The sequence below is a fragment of the Rhinopithecus bieti genome, unplaced genomic scaffold (genome assembly GCF_001698545.2).
Source record: "Rhinopithecus bieti isolate Rb0 unplaced genomic scaffold, ASM169854v2 scaffold_32047, whole genome shotgun sequence".
In the NCBI taxonomy this organism is placed as follows: Eukaryota; Metazoa; Chordata; class Mammalia; order Primates; family Cercopithecidae; genus Rhinopithecus; species Rhinopithecus bieti.
This window is the reverse complement of record NW_016814042.1, coordinates 427217-446954: the sequence shown is the minus strand read 5'-3', so window position 1 is coordinate 446954 and position 19738 is coordinate 427217. Positions and strand designations below refer to the sequence as shown.

The 19738-nt window shown below is 46.5% G+C and overlaps 1 protein-coding gene across 3 annotated transcripts in view; it reads right to left on the bottom strand.

Moving 5' to 3' along the window:
- RAB11FIP1 (RAB11 family interacting protein 1) overlaps positions 1-19738 on the bottom strand; it is a 42200-nt gene that overhangs the window by 9114 nt on the left and 13348 nt on the right. The window contains exons 2-5 of one of the 3 annotated variants that reach the window (XM_017849384.1): positions 9937-10379; positions 7127-7934; positions 3898-5799; positions 3040-3148 (exon numbers count right to left, since the gene is read on the bottom strand). In XM_017849384.1, the coding sequence (XP_017704873.1) occupies positions 3040-3148; positions 3898-5799; positions 7127-7934; positions 9937-10379 (3262 nt within the window). Of the gene's footprint in view, positions 1-3006; positions 3149-3897; positions 5800-7126; positions 7935-9936; positions 10380-19738 lie in introns of those variants that run through there. The other 2 variants (XM_017849385.1, XM_017849386.1) reach the window with 2 other exon arrangements.

The following is a 19738-nucleotide window of genomic DNA, read 5'->3' as shown; positions in this document are numbered from 1 at the left end:
GGAAGGAAGGAAGGAAGGAAGGAAGGAAGGAAGGAAAAAAAGTGGGGCAAGACAGCAAGAAGATGCTAACTTGTTTTCAGCAATCATCAGTTATGATTGCTTGGCTTCTTTTACCAAAAACTTGGACCTCCAGCTTCCTGTGAACCTTTATCCCAGCTCTTACTGGTAGACGTGCAATGAAGCCAGAGGGAATAACAAGTATCCAGCACTTGAAAAACACTTTCAGCCAAGCATGGTGGTGCATCTGTAGTCCTGGCTACTTGGGAGGCTGAGGTAGGAGGATCACTTGAGCCCAGGAGTTCGGGGCTGCGATAAGCTATGATTGCATGTATGAATAGCCATTACCTGCAAGCCTAGGCAACAGAGCAAGACCCCATCTCCATTAAAAAATAAAACAAAGCTAGGAATGATGGCTCATGCCTGTAATCCCGGCACTTTTGGAAGCCAAGGCTGGTGGATCACCTGAGGTCAGGAGTTCGAGACCACCCTGGCTAACATGGCAAAACCCCATCTCTACTAAAAATACAAAAATTAGCTAGGCATGGTGGCAGGCGCTTATAATCCCAGCTACTCTGGAGGCTGAGGTAGGAGAATTGCTTGAACCCGGGAGGTGGAGGTTGTGGTGAGCCAAGATGGCGCCATTGCACTCCATCCTAGGTGACAAGAGCAAAACTCCATCTCAAAAAAAAAAAAAAAGAAAAGAAAAGAAAACTATTCAATATCCAGAGTCCCTGGGACTGTAAAATCTATGATGGAATGAAATTTTAGCTGCTCTGAACTAAAATAAAAATAAAGTGTATTTCTATAGACTGAAGTTCCCAGTGTCAGTTGGGAAGTCCCTCTCTACATATTTGAAATACAACATATCCTGCCCACTAAAGGTCACCAATCCCTCAGTAAATCATTCTCTTCTAGTCCAGATAATGAGTTGAAGACCAGGGATTTGCAGCAAGGCAGTATTCTAAATCCTTCAGATTCTAGAACCAGAAAGGGCAGGATGAAGACACTCCCAAGTAGAGTTCATCTGGGAGGCTGGTTTTGTTTTGTGGAGAGTTGTTTTTTAATATGAGCCCATACTTTTCAAAGAGAAGAGACCCTCCAAATGAGCAAGACACTTCCTGGAAATTTAGCTTAAGGAAATCATCGAAAAGAGGAGAAAAAGTTCCATATAGAAAATTATTGACTATAGTGTTAATTCATACTGAAAAACAGAAAACAGGCTGGGCATTGTGCCTCACACCTGTATCCCAGCACTTTGGGAGCCCGAAGCAGGTGGATCACTTGAGCCCAGGAGTTCAAGACTAGCCTGAGCAACATGGTGAAACCCCATCTCTACAAAACATACATAAATTAGGCCGGGCGCGGTGGCTCACGCTTGTAATCCCAGCACTTTGGGAGGCTGAGGCGGGCGGATCACGAGGTCAGGAGATCGAGACCATCCTGGCTAACATGGTGAAACCACGTCTCTACTAAAAAAAATACAAAAAATTAGCTGTGCGTGGTAGCAGGCGCCTGTAGTCCCAGCTACTTGGGAGGCTGAAGCAGGAGAGTGGCATGAACCCGGGAGGCGGAGCTTGCAGTGAGCAGAGACCGTGGGCCACTGCACTCCAGCCTGGGTGACAAAGTGAGACTCCGTCTCAAAAAAAAAAAAAAACATAAATTAGCCGGGCGTGGTGGCGCTTGCCTGTAGTCCCAGCTACTTGGAAGGCTGAGGTAGGAGGATTGATTGGGCCCAGGTGGTCGAGGCTATGATGAGCCGTGATCATGCCACTCCATTCCAGCTTGGGCAACAGAGTGAGATCCTGTATCAAAAAAAAATTTCCTGATTTTGATGAACCTCCTTACTGTTAGGAATATTTAGGGGTAAAAGGAGCATGAGGGTAGGCCGGACACAGGGGCTCATCCCTGTAATCGCAGCACTTTGGGGGGCCAACGCAGGCAGATCACCTGAGGTCAGGAGTTCGAGATCAGCGTGGCCAACATAGCAAAACCCTGTCTCTACTAAAAATACAAAAATTAGCTGGGCATGGTGGCACATACCTATAGTCCCAGCTACTCAGGAGGCTGAGGCAGGAGAATTGCTCAAACCCAGGATGGGGAGTTTGCAGTGAGCCAAGATTACACCACTGCACTCCAGCTTGGGTGACAGAATGAGATTCCATCTCAAAAAAAAAAAAAAAAGTTCCCTGATTTTGATAAATGTCCTTACTGTTAGGAATTACACAGTTAAGTATTTAAGGTTAAAAGGAACATGAGGTACACAACTTACTTCCAAATGATTAAAAAAAAAATTATGCGTACATCTGCATGTGTATATTCAGAAAGAGAGAAGGTTGGGCAGAGGAAGCAGAGAGGATGAGACTGATCGGCAAATGTGGTCAAATGTTAACCACTAACAAACTGGGAGGAAGGGTTTACAGGAGCTCTTTGTACTGTTCTTGCAACTTTTTTTAACATTTGAAATTATTTCAAAATAAAGTTACCAGAGAAGTATATCTATGCAATGATTGCAATTATCAGAATTTTACATTCTTGCCAAAGGAAAGGAAACGAGGGAAAAAGAAAATACCTGACCTGAATGGGCCAGATTGTGGGTGACATTTTCTTCTCATTAAAAAGAAGTGCCAGGCTGGGTGTAGTGGCTCACGCCTGTAACCCCAGCACTTTGGGAGGCCAAGGTGGGAGGATCACTTGAGCCCAGGATTTCAAGACCAGCCTAGGCAACATAGGAAGACCCCATCTCTATTAAGAAGGAAAATGTTTAAATAATTTTTTTAAAAAAGAAGGACCAGCGTCAATCATGTTGCTTGAGACAAAAAAAAATTTAACAATAACTAAACAAGTAAACAAGTATAAGGGAATAAAGTAATTATCCAGTGGAATGTCTGGGGGCTTCCAAAGTTTACTCAAAGACTCCAGATGTATGACTAAGTGGTTCCTGGCACTACCAGCTGCCCAGGGTGAGGTATACGATGGTGACTATGGAAACAGGTGCTCTGTCAATCCCTAACGAATGCACCAGCTTCCCAGAACACATACCTTCATCATGGCCTCGTTGTTCAAGTTCTCACTGATGATGGTGGCAGTTCCCAAGCTCGAGTTAGCAACCTTGGTGGTCGTTGCATTCATTGGCTTCACAGGATGAAGTCTAAAGAGAAGGGAAAAAGGATCTTTAGACCCTCCTGACATGGCAAAACTGAGCAACTGCCCACCACAAAGATGGCAGCCAGTAAGCCAGACAAGGGGCAGGTGGATCACATGCTGCCCTCATCTCCGGGCCAACACACTCCAATGTCTCAGTTCCTGTGGAAACAAAAGTAGTCAGGACTGGGCCGCCACATGCAAGCCAGCAAAGCACGTCCTTGCCCAGATGTCCTCATATCTTCACGGGACCCTTGGTCTTGTTACAAACATCAGAACATTAAAGGCAGTCTCTTATTTTTTTAAGTCAACTAGAGCCTAGGCGTTCACTGTAAAACTTTGCAGAGGCTTCTGTCCCTCCACAGTAAAGAGAGTTCAAAACAAACATACAAGCTTCACGTTGGGCAGTGCTTGAAGAAGTTTTTGACACTGCTAGATGCTACCACCGCTCAATGCCAGTTAGTTCTGACACTGTTAAGATACTGGTGGCATTGCGTTTCTGCAATGTGAGCGCTCCAAATCTGACTGTGCAGAATAATTCCTAAACTATATTTACAGACTACTATTATGTTCTTGCTATAAATGCGGCAGCGTCTTGAGGTATTACCACCACAAGGGGCAGCCCTACCAGCAGGACAGTGACAGGCGGGTTGTCCTGTCAGACGTCTGTGTGGTTAGAAAGCCGTAACCTCTGCAGGTAGGAAGCAAAGGGGAACATTGCTGACATTTACATAGACAATCTCCCCCATCTCTCACCTGTGCTTGGCTGACCCAGTTTCAGCGCCTGGCTGAGCTGAGACTGGATGTGTCTCCGAGGGTGAGACCCAGGCCTGGAGGAGTGGCTTCCTCTTGCCAAAATTTTCAACTCTACCAGCGGAGCCCTCTGCTGTGGCTTTTTTTTGAGATTCTGCTGTGCTGGTGTGGTGAGTGTCAGAATGTGCAGAGCTGGGGAAAGAGTGTGTGGCAGGAAAGAGCTCAGAAGGGGAGGGGCTGGGTACAGGATTGTCCAGGGACGTGCCAGGAGGCGGACTTGGACTCCCATTTCCCATCAGTTTTTCTTCCTCACCACCACTAGGGCCTGGCAGCTGTTCATCCAAGCTTGAGCTCTTGCCAAGATGTGATTTGTGAATTCCGAACTCTGTGGTCTGCTCTGAAGGAGCTGTCACAGATGCTTTGGGTGCCTGCAGGCTGAAATCACGCAGGCCCTCCCCAAGTGCCAACCTATCTGCCTTGCCACTGGGCCCCTTTCCCCTCTCAGGACAGGGGACTACCAAGCTCAAGGACGAAGCTCCTATGTCCAGAGTTGACGACTTTGCTGTCTCTCCATCAATTTCAACCTGATCTCTGTCATCTTCAACCTGATCTATTCTTTCATCATCCGATGCGACTTCAGGAATGGAAGGAAGGCTTAAGTTCAGATCAGCCACGATTGGAGATTTAAAATCCGAGACCAACGGAAGGTCACTCAAGGGGTCAGACAATAAACCTTCATGGTCACTGGCTTTGCTCTGATACTGAGTCACAAGGGCATCCTCTCCCTCCATCCTAAAGAGTGGAGTGTCTTTCGCTGAGCTTGCTTCACTCATGGGGGCTTCGCAGAAACTCTCCTCCTGGGAGGGGAGGCGGAGGTGACCCGCTGGGGAGGCTGGCGCACCGCACGTCGCTGGCCCAGGTGTGGTCACTGATTCCCTCTCTGAGTCCTCTGTGTGGGGAGACCTAGGAGGCTCTCCACCAGACGTGTTTCCAGCAACAGCCCATGCAGGGGTCAGCTCCTGGGTACAACTGCTGTGTCCTTCCACCAGCGGGACGGCCCTCTCTACCACCCCTTCTGTGAAGAGCTGCTCAGAAAATGACACGCGCTTCTTGGTTTTCTTCTGGCCCTCATGGAGGTTCAGACCCATCTCTTCCAGCTTCTGCATCGTGGAATCAATGGAAGGGACCGATTCTCCCATGGGAAGAGGGGGTGCTGCTTCTTCAACTGCATCCCTAGCTTTGCTCCCCACAAGAGACCCAGCCTGACTCTCCAAGTCTCTGTCTCCTCCTGCCACAAGCTCCCCAACGGGGCTCGCAGCTCTATCACTGCTGAGTGAAAAGGCAGACGGTACTTCCTGGGCCTCTCCAGATGATGGGCTGTAGTCTTGTTTTTTGCGGGGGAATCTCGGAAGTTCTTCCTCTTGTCGCCCCGTTTCAGGCTGCTCCGGGAGAGATTCCTCCAACTCAAGGCTGCTGGTGTTCTTCTCTGTGCCTGTCGCATGGGTCCTGCCCATCAGAGAATTTTCTGTCCCTTTATTCACTGGAATGGATGGCTGTTTGAAAAGTGATCCCAGGGCAGAAGAACCAGAATTTGGAACTGGAGTTAAACTCTCCATTTGCATCTCTGCCTTAGGGAGCAAGGGTGGTTCTTCAGACTTGGCCTGGCCCCTATCTATAAGAGGACAGCTTTCAATTGGAGTGGATGTGGAAATGGGAGCCGCTATGGGAGATGAGAGAGAGGAGAAGACAGAAGGACTCTCAGAAGACTGTGTGTCTGTACCATGTCCCAATTCAGAGGGGACAGGTGCCTGGCCAGAACTAGAAGGGAGAGGAGGAAGAGAGGAAGGGGAGTCAGTGGGGGAAGGAAGCCTGGCTGTGGGTTGCGCCTCCGGAGACACTTCCAGTCTGCAAAAAGGACAAAATAAAATCTGCAGGTCAGTGCAGATGCATCATGAGAGACAAAGAAAATACACAAAAATCAAGTCATTCACCAGGGGAGAACGTCTTTACATGTGGGGCAGTACCTTAAGAAGTTAAAAAAGGTACACTAGCCAGGTGCAGTGGCTCACGCCTATAATCCCAGCACTGTGGGAGGCTAAGGCGGGCGGATCACCTGAAGTCAGGAGTTGGAGACCAGCCCAGCCAACATGGTGAAACCTCATCTCTACTGAAAAATACAAAAATTAGTCGGGTGTGGTGGTGTGCACCTGTAGTCCCAGCTACTCTCAGGAGACTGAGGCAGGAGAATTGCTTGAACCTGGGAGGTGGAGGTTGCAGTGAGCCAAGATCGCGCCACTGTACTCCAGCCTGGGTGACAGAGGAAGACCGTCTCAAAAAACAAAAGGAACACTAACACTTAACAGACCTGTCACACACAAGTCTGTTGCAATAGAAATGAACAGATCCCAGTAAAGATCTGGTTTCTTGTGATTAACACGAGGCCCGAGCATTTGATTATTACAGGACAAAATGCACCTAAAAGTTTCAAAGTGGTTAAAGATGTTAACACAAAGCAACAGGCACAGATAAGTTTAAGAGGAACAGTGTGTATGTGTGTACGTGTGCATGTCGAAGTAAGCAGAATCTCTAAAAAAATAAATCTCTCACTCCCCAGACCACAGAAATATTGTCAGTGTCAATGTGAGTCACACAGAAAAGCAGAAGTCCCCAAGGCTAGTCCCCAAGTCTCACACTGACTCTCACAACAAGGGGCAAAGTGGACACAGAGAACTGTCACTGTCACTCGAGAGAGGACCATCACTGTCACTCAAGAGACCAAGGGTCTCTCATACCAGGAACCAATGCTAAAATGCAACGAGGCAGGATAACATCTAGGTCAAGGGGAAATGTGAGATAAGAACTTCGTAAACACAGGTACTGCACTTCGTAAACACAGGTACTGCATATACTACAACCCAAACCCAGTATTCCCAACTTGCAACACCCAGAATCTGCTACAAACCATTGCATTCCACTGAGATCTGATAAGCTGACAGAAAAGACAGACCATGCCTGTGGGGCAGTAGCTCTGGGCTAGGAAACATCACTGCAATTTGTACAGGGCAGGCCAGGCTGGCAGTAGGGACTCGTTAAAAAAAGAATTTAGACCAGCAAACCTTGGCATGTAGAGGTACTATGACATCATGGAACCAGCAAGAGCTGGTCTAACGTAAGCCTGAAAACCACCAATGGCGAGGTAGAAATGCCCTGCATGAGAAGAGCCAAAACTCACCGGGGCTTGACAGCTCTGGTCTGGGGAGCCCTCGGAGAGGAAATTGGAGGTTTCGGTTCAGACTTGGACTCCGGCTCAGCTTCTGGTTCTGTGATCTGCACATCTTCAAAGGGGTTCAGGGAGCTGCCCTGTCTGGAGACAACAGCTGCGGTATCTTTCTCGGATCTTCTCACAAGGTCTTCAGCAGGCCCCGACGCATCCTCCCCGGGCTTAACCCCCATCAGCATGCCTTCCTTCTCCCTCCCCAGGACCGTGAGAGGGTTTTCACCTTCACTGCTCTTAGCCACGTCCTTCTTCCCCGTCATCAGAGACAGCAAAGAGGACCTCCTGCTCTCTGGTTTCTTGCTCTCCTTGGCTTCTTTTGTGGCCTCCGAGTTTGCGGGGGCCATGTTTTCCCTGAGGTCCCCACTGACCAGTGGGGCAGGTCGGTAGGACGGCAGGGTCATAGACTTAAAGGAGTCCTTGGCGGAAGATTCGGAGAACTGCCTGTCAGAAGACAGCCCACCTCCTTCAGCAGGCTCCTTCCAAGACCCAGCCGCCAGGTTCTCCGTAGAAGAAAACAAATGCTTCTTTCTGAAGCCCCTGGGGGATGGCGAGGAGGATGGGCTGCTGTCCTTGGTCTCACCCTTGCCTTCTGGCTGCTCCAGGTAAACATGGTTCCCATTGATGCAGACATTAGAGCGGGAAAGGACATCATTCTTAGACCGAAGGCCGCCAAGAAAGGAAAGTCCTTCCTTCTTGGGAAGGGTGAAGTTGACCTGGTTCAGTTGCTTAAGATCTGTACTTGCTGTTCTCTTGTGAGACATGACTTTGGGAAGAAAAACAAAGAACAGAAAGGGGATAAGATGTTAAACGGTTGGTTTGCAGTGTGGGGGCATCTGTCAATGTCTGGATACATTTCTGGTTGTCACAACTTGGAGGGCGTGTGCTGCTATTCGTATGCAGCAGGGAGAGGACAAGGATGATACTGAACATCTTACAATGTATAGCACAGTCCCCCACGACAAAGGCCTATCTAGTCCAAACTATCCACAGTACTGAGGTTGAGAAACCCTGGATTAAACCAATGAAAAGGGCAGCAGTAGAGGGTAGAGTAGCAGAATCCAGCCAGTGGGAGGGATTCAGACATTGAAATTGAAGTTCAAAATATATAATTAACTCAGAGCTAAAGGAACCAGATTCCTTGAGGGTTAAGCACATCACAGGAACTCAATAACTACCTGATGAATGAATGAAATATGAGAATTACTATAAGGTTTCATGGTTTTACCCTTAAAAAAAACAAAAACTTTGAAGATACTCGTTCTATTAGCGCTAAAAGCTTGTACTAACGGACATCATTTATAGAGCCAGAAACTCTGGAAAAGGAATTTATGCATCCTTAGAAACCAGAGGGTATAATCCCAGCACTTTGGGAGGCTGAGGCAGGCAGATTACTTGAGGTCAGGAGTTCAAAACCAGCCTGGCCAACATGGTGAAGCCCCGACTCTACTAAAAACACAAAAATTCGCCGGGTGTGGAGGTGGGCACCTATAATCCAAGCTACTCGGGAGGCTGAGGCAGGAGAATCGCTTAAACCCTGGAGACGGAAGTTTCAGAGAGCCAAGATCGCGCCACTGCACTCCAGCCTGGGTGACAGAGCAAGACACCATCTCAAAGAAAGAAAGAAAGAAACCAGAGGGCTTAGAAATAGAGAGGGCATCTCAGCTGTGGGCAGTGGTTCACACGGGTCATACCAGCCGTTTGAGAGGCTGAGGCAGGAGGATTACTTGAAGCTAGGAGTTTCAGACCAGCCTGGGCAACATAGTGAGATCTCATCTCTAAAAAAAAAATTTTTTTTAATTAGCCAGGTGTGATGGTGCACACCTGTAGTCCCAGCTCCTCAGAAGGCCAAGGTGGGAGGATTGCTTGAGCCCAGGAGTTGGAGGCTACGATAAGCTATGATCGTGCCACTGCACTCCAGCCTGGCAATAGAGCAAGACCCTGTCTCTAAAACAAACAAACAAAAACTATTTTTTCTTTTTTTTGACAGAGTCTCACTCTGTCGCCCAGGCTGGAGTGCAGTGACACAATCTCGGCTCACTGCAAGGTCCGCCTCCCGGGTTCACACCATTCTCCTGACTCAGCCTCCTGAGTTGTTGGGGCTACAGGCGCCCGCCACCACGCCCAGCTAATTTTTTTTTGTATTTTTAGTAGAGACGGGGTTTCACCGTGTTAGCCAGGATGGTCTCGATCTCCTGACCTCGTGATCCACCCGCCTCGGCCTCCCAAAGTGCTGGGATTACAGGCATGAGCCAACAAAAAATATTTTCAAAAGAAACAGATAGGGCTTTTTTTTTTTTTTCTTTTTTGAGACAGAGTCTCACTCTGTTACCCAAGCTGGAGTGCAGTGGCACGATCACAGCTTACTGCAGCCTCTACTTCCTGAGCTCAAGCAATCCTCCCAGCCTAGCCTCCTGAGTAGCTGGGACTACAGGTGTGTGACATCACATCTGGCTAATTTTTGTACTTTTTGTAGAGACAGGGTTTCACCATGTTGCCCAGGCTAGTCTCAAACTCCTGGGCTCAAGCGATCTGCCTGCCTCGGCCTCCCAAAGTGCTGGGATTACAGGCGTGAGCCACCATGCCTGGTTTTAGAGAGGGCATCTTAACCACCACTGTCATCACCACCACCACCATGATTTTGTAACTGAGGAATTGAATTAAACTCTTTCTCTTAAGATTTGTCTGTTTCTTCTCTCTCAGAATGAAGCCTAGTAAGTGGAAGAAGAGATATCAGGAAGTGGAAGCAGGAAGAGGCAGAAACTCACCATCCGAGGCTGAGGAGGACTCGTCCTCATTGTCATCTTCATCCCACTGGGACTGAAAGTCTCCGGGACGAAGCAGCACTTTTTCTGGCTTTGAAGTAGGCAGGACAGACATGGACTGGGAAAGAGGCGTCTTCTGCAAATTCGACTTGGAAAACAAGGTCTTGATCTTCGATTTCTTTTTCTTGTCTTTGCCCACAGACTCATCATCACTGTCGACCGAAGGTGTTGTGCTAGGGATGATGGCTGAGGCGGTGTCTGACCCGCTGTCCTTATTCTTCCCCTTGATCTTGTCCTTCAGTTTTCCAAATGGATTCCGAGACTTGTCTTTCATAGAAAGGTCAAACATGCTGGCAGTCATGTTGTTTCTCATAAACTGAATGTCAACCTCAATTTCTCCTCGCTCCTTGTCCTTCTTTCCTGGTTTGGATTTCAACTTATACCACCTGAAAGGAGAAAGGCCGAGGAGTTACTTTTGAATGGAAGCAACTGCAACAATGTTCACAATTCCCATGAACTGGCTTCTCCTCTTTCCTACCAGCAGCCTCTTCAATGCATGCATTCTCATACTTTCTCTTTGGGAAAGCAGAATGAGAGCAGAATTTTTTTTTTTTTTTTTTTTTTTTTTTACATAATTTTTTTTTTTTATGACACAGAGTCTTGCTCTGTCACCCCGACTGGAGTGCAATGGAGCCATCTCGGCTCACTGCAGCCTCTGCCTCCCGGGTTCAAATGATTCTCCTGCCTCGGCCTCCTGAGTAGCTGAGATTACAGGAGCTCGTCACCACGTCCGGGTAATTTTTGTATTTTTAGTAGAGATGGGGTTTCACCATGTTAGCTAGGCTGGACTCGAACTCCTGACCTCAGGTGATCTGCCTGCCTCAGCCTCCCAAAATGTTGGGATTACAGGCATGAGCCACTGCGCCTGGCTGACAGCAGAATTTGCACTTTTTTTTTTTTTTGAAACAGAGTCTCGCTCTGTGGCCCAGGCTGGAGTGCAGTGGCGCGATCTCGGCTCACTGCAAGCTCCGCCTCCGAGGTTCATGCCATTCTCCTGCCTCAGTCTCCCCAGTAGCTGGGACTACAGGTGCTCGCCACCATGCCCAGCTGATTTTTTTTTTTTTTTTTGTATTTTTTTTAGTAGAGACGGGGTTTCACCATGTTAGCCAGGATGGTCTCGATCTCCTGACCTCATGATCCGCCTGCCTCGGTCTCCCAGAGTGCTGAGATTACAGGCATGAGCCACCGCGCCCGGCCTGCACTTTTATTTCTTTTGTTTAGTTTTTTATTTTGCACTTTTATTTTTGAGAAGACATGCACTAGACAAAGATAGGATCCAATGTTGTGCTTAGTGTATAATCACCTCAGATCCTGATTCAATAAAGAGCTCATTCTAAAAATAAAGAAAAAAAATATTCTATGGAATCACTTCCGATGACTGATGTTTTCCTTCAGTAGGGTAAAAATGCAATGATCAGGGCCAGCACGGTGGCTCACACCTGTAATCCCAGCACTTTGGGAGGCTGAGGCGGGTGAATCACAAGGTTGGGAGTTCGAGACCAACCTGGCCCATATGGGTGAAACCCCCGTCTCTACTAAAAATATAAAAATTTAGCAGGGTGTGGTAGCAGGCGCCTGTAGTCCCATCTACTCAGGAGGCTAAGGCATGAGAATCACCTGAACCTGGGAGGTGGAGGTTGCAGTGAGCCAAGATCGCACCACTGCACTCCAGCCTGGGCAACAGAGTGCGACTCCATCTCAAAAAGGAAAAAAAAGAAGCAAAGATCATACACAAATAGCTAAGAAGGGTGGCGTGCAAATTATGTATAATTAAATCTCAGAGAAAATTGAGTTTGTAGTAAGGAATAGTCCCTGGAGGGAGTAAAAATATATATATACACAACACAGAATTAAAAAAAAAAATTTTAAAAGGTGGGGAGGGGGTTGGGCATGGTGGCTCACACCTGTAATCCCAGAGCTTTGGGAGCCTGAGACAGGAGGATGACTTGAGGCCAGGAGTTTAAGACCAGCCTGGGCAATATTGCAAGACTGCATCTCTATAATTTAAAAAATTTGCCAGCATGGTGGTGTGCACCTATACTCCCAGCTACTCAACATAAGCCTAGGAATTATGGCTGCAGTGAGCTATCATTGCACCACTGTACTCTAGTCTGGATGACAAAGTGAGACTCTGTTTCTAAAAATCAATAAATAAAAATAAAGAATTTTTTAAAAGAGTGAAATTAGGCTAGGCATGGTGACTTACACCTGCGATACCAGCACTTTAGGAGGCCGAGGCAGGCAGATCACCTGAGGTCAGGAGCTCAAGACCAGCCTGGCCAACATGGTGAAACCCCATCTCTACTAAAAATACAAAAATTAGCTGGGCATGGTGGCAAGCGCCTGTAATCCCAGCTATGCAGGAGGCTGAAGCAGGAGAATTTCTTGAACCTGGGAGGCAGAGATTGCAGTGAGCCAAGATCATGCCACTACACTCCAGCATTCCAGCACTCCAGCCTAGGCAACAGAGCCAGACTCCATTTCAAAAAAAAAAAAGTGAAATCAGTCAGTTAGAAAATGACAAACACTATATAAGTCTGCTTATGTGAGGTTCCTGGGTTAGTCAAATTCATCGAGTCAGAAAGTAGAATGGTGATTGCCAGAGGGGGTGACGGACAGAATGAGGAGTTAATATTTGATGGGTATAGAGCTTCAGTTGCGGAAAATGAAAAAGTTCTGGAGATGGATGGCGGTGATGGTCACACGACAATGTGAATGTTCTTAATGACATTGAACTGCACACTTAAAAATGGTTAAAATGGGGCCAGGCGCAGTGGCTCATGCCCGTAATCCCAGCACTTTGGGAGGTCAAGGCTGGCAGATGACTTGAGGTCAGGAGTTTGTGACCAGCCTGACCAACATGGTGAAATCCCATCTCTACTAAAAATACAAAAAATACCTGGGGGTTGTGCCACATGCCTGTAATCTCAGCTACTCTAGAGGCTGAGGTAGGAGAATTGCTTGAACCCGGGACACAGAGGTTGCAGTGAGCCAAGATCACACCACTATACTCCAGCCTGGGTGACACAGCAGGACTCTGTCTCTCAAAAAAAAAAAAAAAAAAAAAAAAGGTTAAAATGGTAAATTTAATGTTATGTATATTTTACCACAATAAAAAAAAAATGGGAAGTTGGAAAGGAAGCCTTCTTCCCTAGCTTAATAATCAGAAAAAGGAACATTTCGAACACTATCCAAGTATTACACTTGGTCATTTGCAACCTACTTTAAGATGTGAAAAATGACATTATACCAGTCCAACTCCACCGAGAGACAAGCTTCAGAAAAAGGAAATCTCATGGCATTCATTTTCTACTTAGGAACCCTTTACCTTTGGTGAACTGTAGGAATGTGAGCCCGGTTGGGTACAGTGACTCACACCTGTAATCTCAGTGCTTTGGGAGGCTGAGACAGGAGGATTGGTTGGATCCAAGAGTTTGAGACCAGTATAGGCAACAAGGCAAGATCCCACTTCTCTAAAAAAAAAAAAAAAAACAGAGTCTTGCTCTGTCTCCCAGGCTGGAGTGCAATGGTGTGATCTTAGCTCACTGCAACCTCTGCCTCCAGGGTACAAGCAATTCTCTTGCCTCAGCCTCTCAAGTAGCTGGGACTACAGGCATATGCCACAATGCCCAGCTATTCTTTGTATTTTTAGTAGAGATACAGTTTCATCATGTTAGATAGGCTGGTGTCAAACTCCTGACCTCAAGTGATCCACCCACCTGGGCCTCCCAAAGTGCTGGGATTACAAGCAAGAGCCACCAAACGTGGCTAAAAATATATTTTTTTAATTAGCCGGGTGCAATGGTGCGCACTTAATAGTCTCAGCTACTTGGGAGGTTGAGGCAGGAGGATCACTTGAATCCAGGAGTTCGAGGCTGTAGTAAGAGCTATGATTGCACCACTGCACTCCAGCTTGCACAACAGAGTGAGACCCTATCTCTTTAAAAAAAAAAAATATATATATATATATATATAGCAGCCCACTAGTAGCAAGACCATACAATGGGACAAATAACTCCAAATACCTGGTCTGTAGCGAGCTGTCTACCAGGTCACCCTCACAAACTGAGAACTCACATTCTGATGTTCTTTTCGGTGACCTATTTAAGAGCTGAGGGTAGTGGACTTAAAGGAAATGATGGTTTTGCCCAAATGAGCACAACTTCCTCTTTCACCTTCAGCCATGGCTGGCGGCTCGCTCACAGGGCAGATCCCTGCCCCCACTGCTATGGCTCCTTCTACACTTAGAGGGAAGGCGCAGGGGAAAGTCAAAACCTAACCTAACACCTAAACAGCACCTGTGGCATACCTGACACTGCATGCGCACAGAGACATCCTCATTTCAGCCTCACAAGAACGACACAGAGTAGATATTATACCCATTTTGTAGATGAAGAAATTGAAGCTCAGAGGTCTGAAAACTGGCACAAGGTCTTGCAACCATTATGGGGTTGCAAATGGGATTCCAAATCAGTTTCCCCAAAGCTCCTATTCTTTCCTCTACACCAAGATTCCTGCTTTAAATTCTCTAATTTATCTTGGATGGGTCATCTTTTGTAACTTAGAGAAAGGAGGGTTCAAATTTAAATTCTTTTTGAGAAACATTTAAGCTTCTAATTTAAATGTTCAAAGCTAAAAGAAGAAAGGAAGGAAACTAACATACCTTGCCATCAGTCATAAATCGTTAAGATTACTTAAAGGCTAGTATACAAAGTCATGAAGAATAACTTAAAATGAATTCACATAATACAGCAAAGAGAGGATAAAATTACATGAGCTGTAATTTTGGACCTTTAGGAGACAAATCTTTTATGGTTTTTATAACCCCAATCCACAGCTGGGCAGGCGGGGAGTGTTGGGTGTTGCAAGATGCAAGGTCTTTTTTTATTTTTTATTTTTTGCAACAGGGTCTCACTCTGTTGCCCAGGCTGGAGTGCAGTGGTGCGATCATAGCTCACTGCAGCCCTGAACTCCTGGGCTCAAGTGGAAGATGCAAGGTCTTTATAGACAATGTCACCCCTGCCAGCCTAGTGTCTGTCCAATACATTTTCCAGGGCCTGGCCTGGAATTGTTTGCATATTTGTCACTTCGATTTTGAGAGGATTATTTATATTTTTCTCTTCTGACAGTCATGTGGTAAATGGTAGCCTTGGTGATGAAGGGTGTTTAGCTTTTGTAAATACCAGTTGCAGGCCCTTGAAAAGGAGAAGTTGCTGAACACTGACCGAGGAGGTTTCGATGACCTCGCCAACCGCAGGCAGACAGCATGCTTCACCTCCCCGCCCAAGGCAGGAGCATCAGGCAGGGGTTCCTCCACAGCTCTTCCACATAGTCCCCTCTATTAGCCCTTCCCCGGGATGCAAAAATGTGACAGGCCTCCAAAGTAGCTGTCAGAGGCGTTCAGACCAGAGCAACTCCATCTTGAGTGAGGGGTAGGAAAATGAGGCTGGAACTTGCTGCGCTGCATTCCCAGAAAGTTAGGTATTCCTAGCCTCTAGATGTTTATGGGTAAGGGAACAGATGGATAACGTTTACTAAACAGACCCAGACTTAGGAGTGTTCTAATATCCCAAATCTGGAGAACAAAGGCAATCCTAATTTTGCTTTAAAGATACTAATACTGATTCTTGAAAAATATAGTAATTAAGAAAATTAATCCTTTATCACAAACCCTTGTAGTAGGGCACATCTCTTGATGATCTTTTTATCCTGTATATAAATAAGCATACTACCTAGAGTGGATGCGTTCTCCTCTTACTTTCAGGAACGTCCTACTCTGTCTATGGAGTAGCTGTACCTTCAACACTTTACTTTCTTAATAAGCTTGCTTTTACTTTGCACTGCAGACTTGCCCTGAATTCCTTCTCGCAGGAGATCCAAACACCCTCTTTTGGGGTCTGGATCAGGACCCCTTTCCTGTAACACAGCCACTTGACAATTCCAAGGGCCAGCCTTGCCTTTCCAAAAGTATCAGTGAGGTTTTGTTTGCACTCCCTAATGGTTTTTGAGCAAAGCTACAACCGATTCCAGAATCCTCCCTCGGGACCAATTATTACCTGATTCTCAGGTCCAATCCCTGGGTCCTAAAGTGGGATTTGCTTTGGAAACTTCCAACACCATTAGGAAGTGCAAATAAAAACGTCACCGACTGTTCTTGCTGCTTCATTTCACAAGCAAACCTAAAACCAAACATCAAGTAGCCAGGCATAGCCACTGGGCTATTGAAGGATGTGAAACAGGCTTAATCACAGACTAGCAGGGAAACAGCCCAGGCAAAGAGGCAGAATTTACAAATGTGTGCTCAATGTATTAAAGCTGGAAAGGAAAACAAGAATTGCTTCTTTTTTTTTTTCGTTTTTTTTTTGTTTGTTTGTTTGTTTGTTTTTTTGAGAGACTGAGTCTCGCTCTGTCGCCCAGGCTGGAGTGCAGTGACATGATCTCAGCTCACTGCAACCTCCTCCTCCTCCTGGGTTCAAGCGATTCTCCTGCCTCAGCTTGCAGAGCAGCTGGGACTACAGGTGTGTACAACTATGCCCAACTAATTTTATGTTGGCCAGGCTGGTCTCAAACTCCTGACCTCAGGTGATCCGCCTGCCTCAGCCTCCCAAAGTCTTGGGATTACAGGCATGAGCCACTGTGCCTGGCCAAGAATTGTTTCTTTCACTAGCAATATTATCTTCAAATTCAAAAACAATTTAAGCAAGGGATGTTTGATACAAGCATACTTTGATAAGATAGTGAAAGCCACAGTGCTTGAATATCTTGCCCTAAGAAATCCCAAACCAGAAGAACACATCTGTGGGTTTTTATATTTAAGATCAACTCAGTTTCTAAGTGTTACTGCCCATGCGTTTTTCAGTTCACTTAATTCCTGCACCTCACAGAAGTCGCTCATAAATAATAAAGTCCCAGCCTAGCAACATAGCATGTGATGGCGGCATGGGTGTGTTCCTGTATTATCTTTCACGCAGGCCCTGAAAGCTTGAATTATCTCAGAAATCAGGGTTGGGTCCATTTCCCTAGTCCAAAGGGCAGAAAAAGACAGCCATAATCCCAATGTAGCAAGTTTATTTTTAAGCCTATATTCTGAAAAAATCTTGCCATTTATTGAAAGTAAAAATCAAATATTCCTTCAATAAGCAAATCATTATTGCTTATCATTAAACTCAGTTCTGCAAGAATTAAAAGGATATCTGGATATGTAGAAAGTGACTTTTTTTTTTTTTAGACAGAGTCTCACTCTATTGCTCAGGCTGGAGTACAGTGGCACAATATCAGGTCACTGCAACCTCCGCCGCCCAAGTTCAAGTGATTCTCTTGCCTCAGCCTCCCAAGTAGCTGGGAGTACAGGCACACGCCACTGCATCCGGCTAATTTTTGTATTTTTAGTAGAGACAAGGTTTCACCATCTTGGCCAGGCTGGTCTCAAACTCCTGACCTCATGATCCACCCACCTTGGCCTCCCAAAGTGCTGGGAATACAGGCGTGAGCCACCGCACCCGGCCAACATAAAATTTCTATAAACTACACACACACACATATATATATTTTGAGACGGGGTCTTGCTCTGTTTTCCAGGCTGGAGTACAGCACACGTTCATAGCTCACAGCAGCTTTGAAGTCCTAGGCTCAAGCCATCCTCCCACCTCAGCCTCTTGAGGAGCTGGGACTAAAAGCATGTGCCACCACACCCAACCAGTTGTTGTTGTTGCTGTCGTTGAGACAGAGTCTTGCTCTGTTGCCCAGGCTGGAGTCCAGTAGCATGATCTCAGCTCACTGCAACCTCCACCTCCTGAGTTCAAGCAATTTTCATGCCTCAGCCTCCAGAGTAGTTGATATGACAGGCATGTACCATCATGCCCAGCTAATTTTTGTATTTTAGTAGAGACATGTTGGCCAGGCTGGTCTCGAACTCCTGACCTAAAATGATCTGCCTGCCTCAGCCTCCCAAAATGCCGGGATTACAGGTGTGAACCACTATGCCAGCTAGTCTTTTGTCTTGTTTTAGAGATAGGGTCTTGCTATGCTGCCCAGGCTGGTCTTGAACTCCTGGCCACACAGAATCCTCTCACCTCAGTCTCTCATAGTGCTGGGATTATAGGTGTGAGCCACTGCACTTGGCTTATATTCTTTAATTTTTTTTTTTGAGATGGAGTCTCACTCTATTGCACAGGCTGGAGTGCAGTGGCGCGATCTCAGCTCACTGCAACCTCCACCTCCCGGATTCAAGCAATTCTCCTGCCTCAGCCTCCTGAGTAGCCGGGATTACAGCCGTGTGCCACCACACCAGGCTACATTTTGTATTTTTAGTACAGACAGGGTGTCATCATGTTGGCCAGGCTGGTCTCGAACTCCTGACTTCAGATGATCCATCCACCTTGGCCTCCCAAAGTGCTGGGATTACGGGCATGACCCACCACGCCCGGCCCCCAGCCTATATTTTTAAGTAATAACAGGCATTGGGTAAAATTCAAATCACACAAAATGGTATAGGATGAAAAATTCCATCTTCCCACCCCTCCTGATCCCATGCCCCTCAGTCTCCGTATCAGAGACAACCACTATTATCAGTTTTATACGCCCAAATGGTGGTCTCACCACAGACAAGCAAAACTATGTATTATCCAAATAGGCTACCCTGCGGTTTTTGTTTTTGGGGATTTTATTTTTTTGGTCAAACACAAGACAAGGCACAGATAAAAGTATCCAAAAGTCATTTAAGTTTTCTATACTTTCAAAAAGATGTTTATGAAGAGAAATAAGGGAACACAGAAAAAGAATGAACTAAGTACGGTGAAGAAAAAAACACGAGCCTGTGCCTACACACAAGAGCGGGGTGCAGGGCACCAGCCCACCTCCAGAGTAGCCCACTGGGGAGCCCGTGCCTGCATCCATACTGTGAAATCTCTTGGGCTTTTCAGTCCTTCTGGAGCAGCTAAGACCATTCAACCATGCCTATTCTCAGGGCCGGTGTGCCTCAGAACATGGAGTTGGCTTCCCAGACACACCCAGAGCTGACCCCAGGGGCCTTCTGTTGGAATGTGGCGGGGTCAGGGCAGCATGGCTCTTGCTATCGGGAAATGAAAAGCCTTCCCTTGCAGCCCTGCAGATGTTCACGATTACGCTGGTAAAGGACTGACTGGTATGTCTCAAAAATAATCTTTCTGCAGCCGAAACAAACATGTTTTTTCCCTTTAAAACATTCTGGAGAGCAGACATATGCAGAGAAATGATGCCTTCGGAGATTCAGTTCCAACGTTTTTACATGCCAGATGCTGGAAATACAGAGAATGAAGAGGACTAAAAAGCTTACCCTGCAATGGGATGGGGAACAGGCTCGCCCAAGATTAACAAGCATTTGTCACACTGGGGCAACTGTTTCCAACTTTCTAACTTTCAGGCATGAGAGAAATTAATTAGAGGTAAAACTCCTGCTAAAATACACAATTTCATCACAAATAATGACTCACGTACAAATAAGGTTTCAGGTCATTTAAGCCCCAACGGGCTATCAGAACCACCTATCTACGGACTGTTCAGCGAGTGAATAAATACTGCATCCCCATATTAAACACAGGAGTCTCCAGGAAAGGCCAGGCAAGGAGGATCACCAGCTCTCTGGGTTACCTCCACACTTTACATGTGTCAGTGTTAATTTCAAGGGATCTTTGTTTCTGTATCCAGTTTGGACTCCTGGTTCGGTGAGTACTGCCTACTTCCTTGGCTGTACAAAATCCCAGTCCTG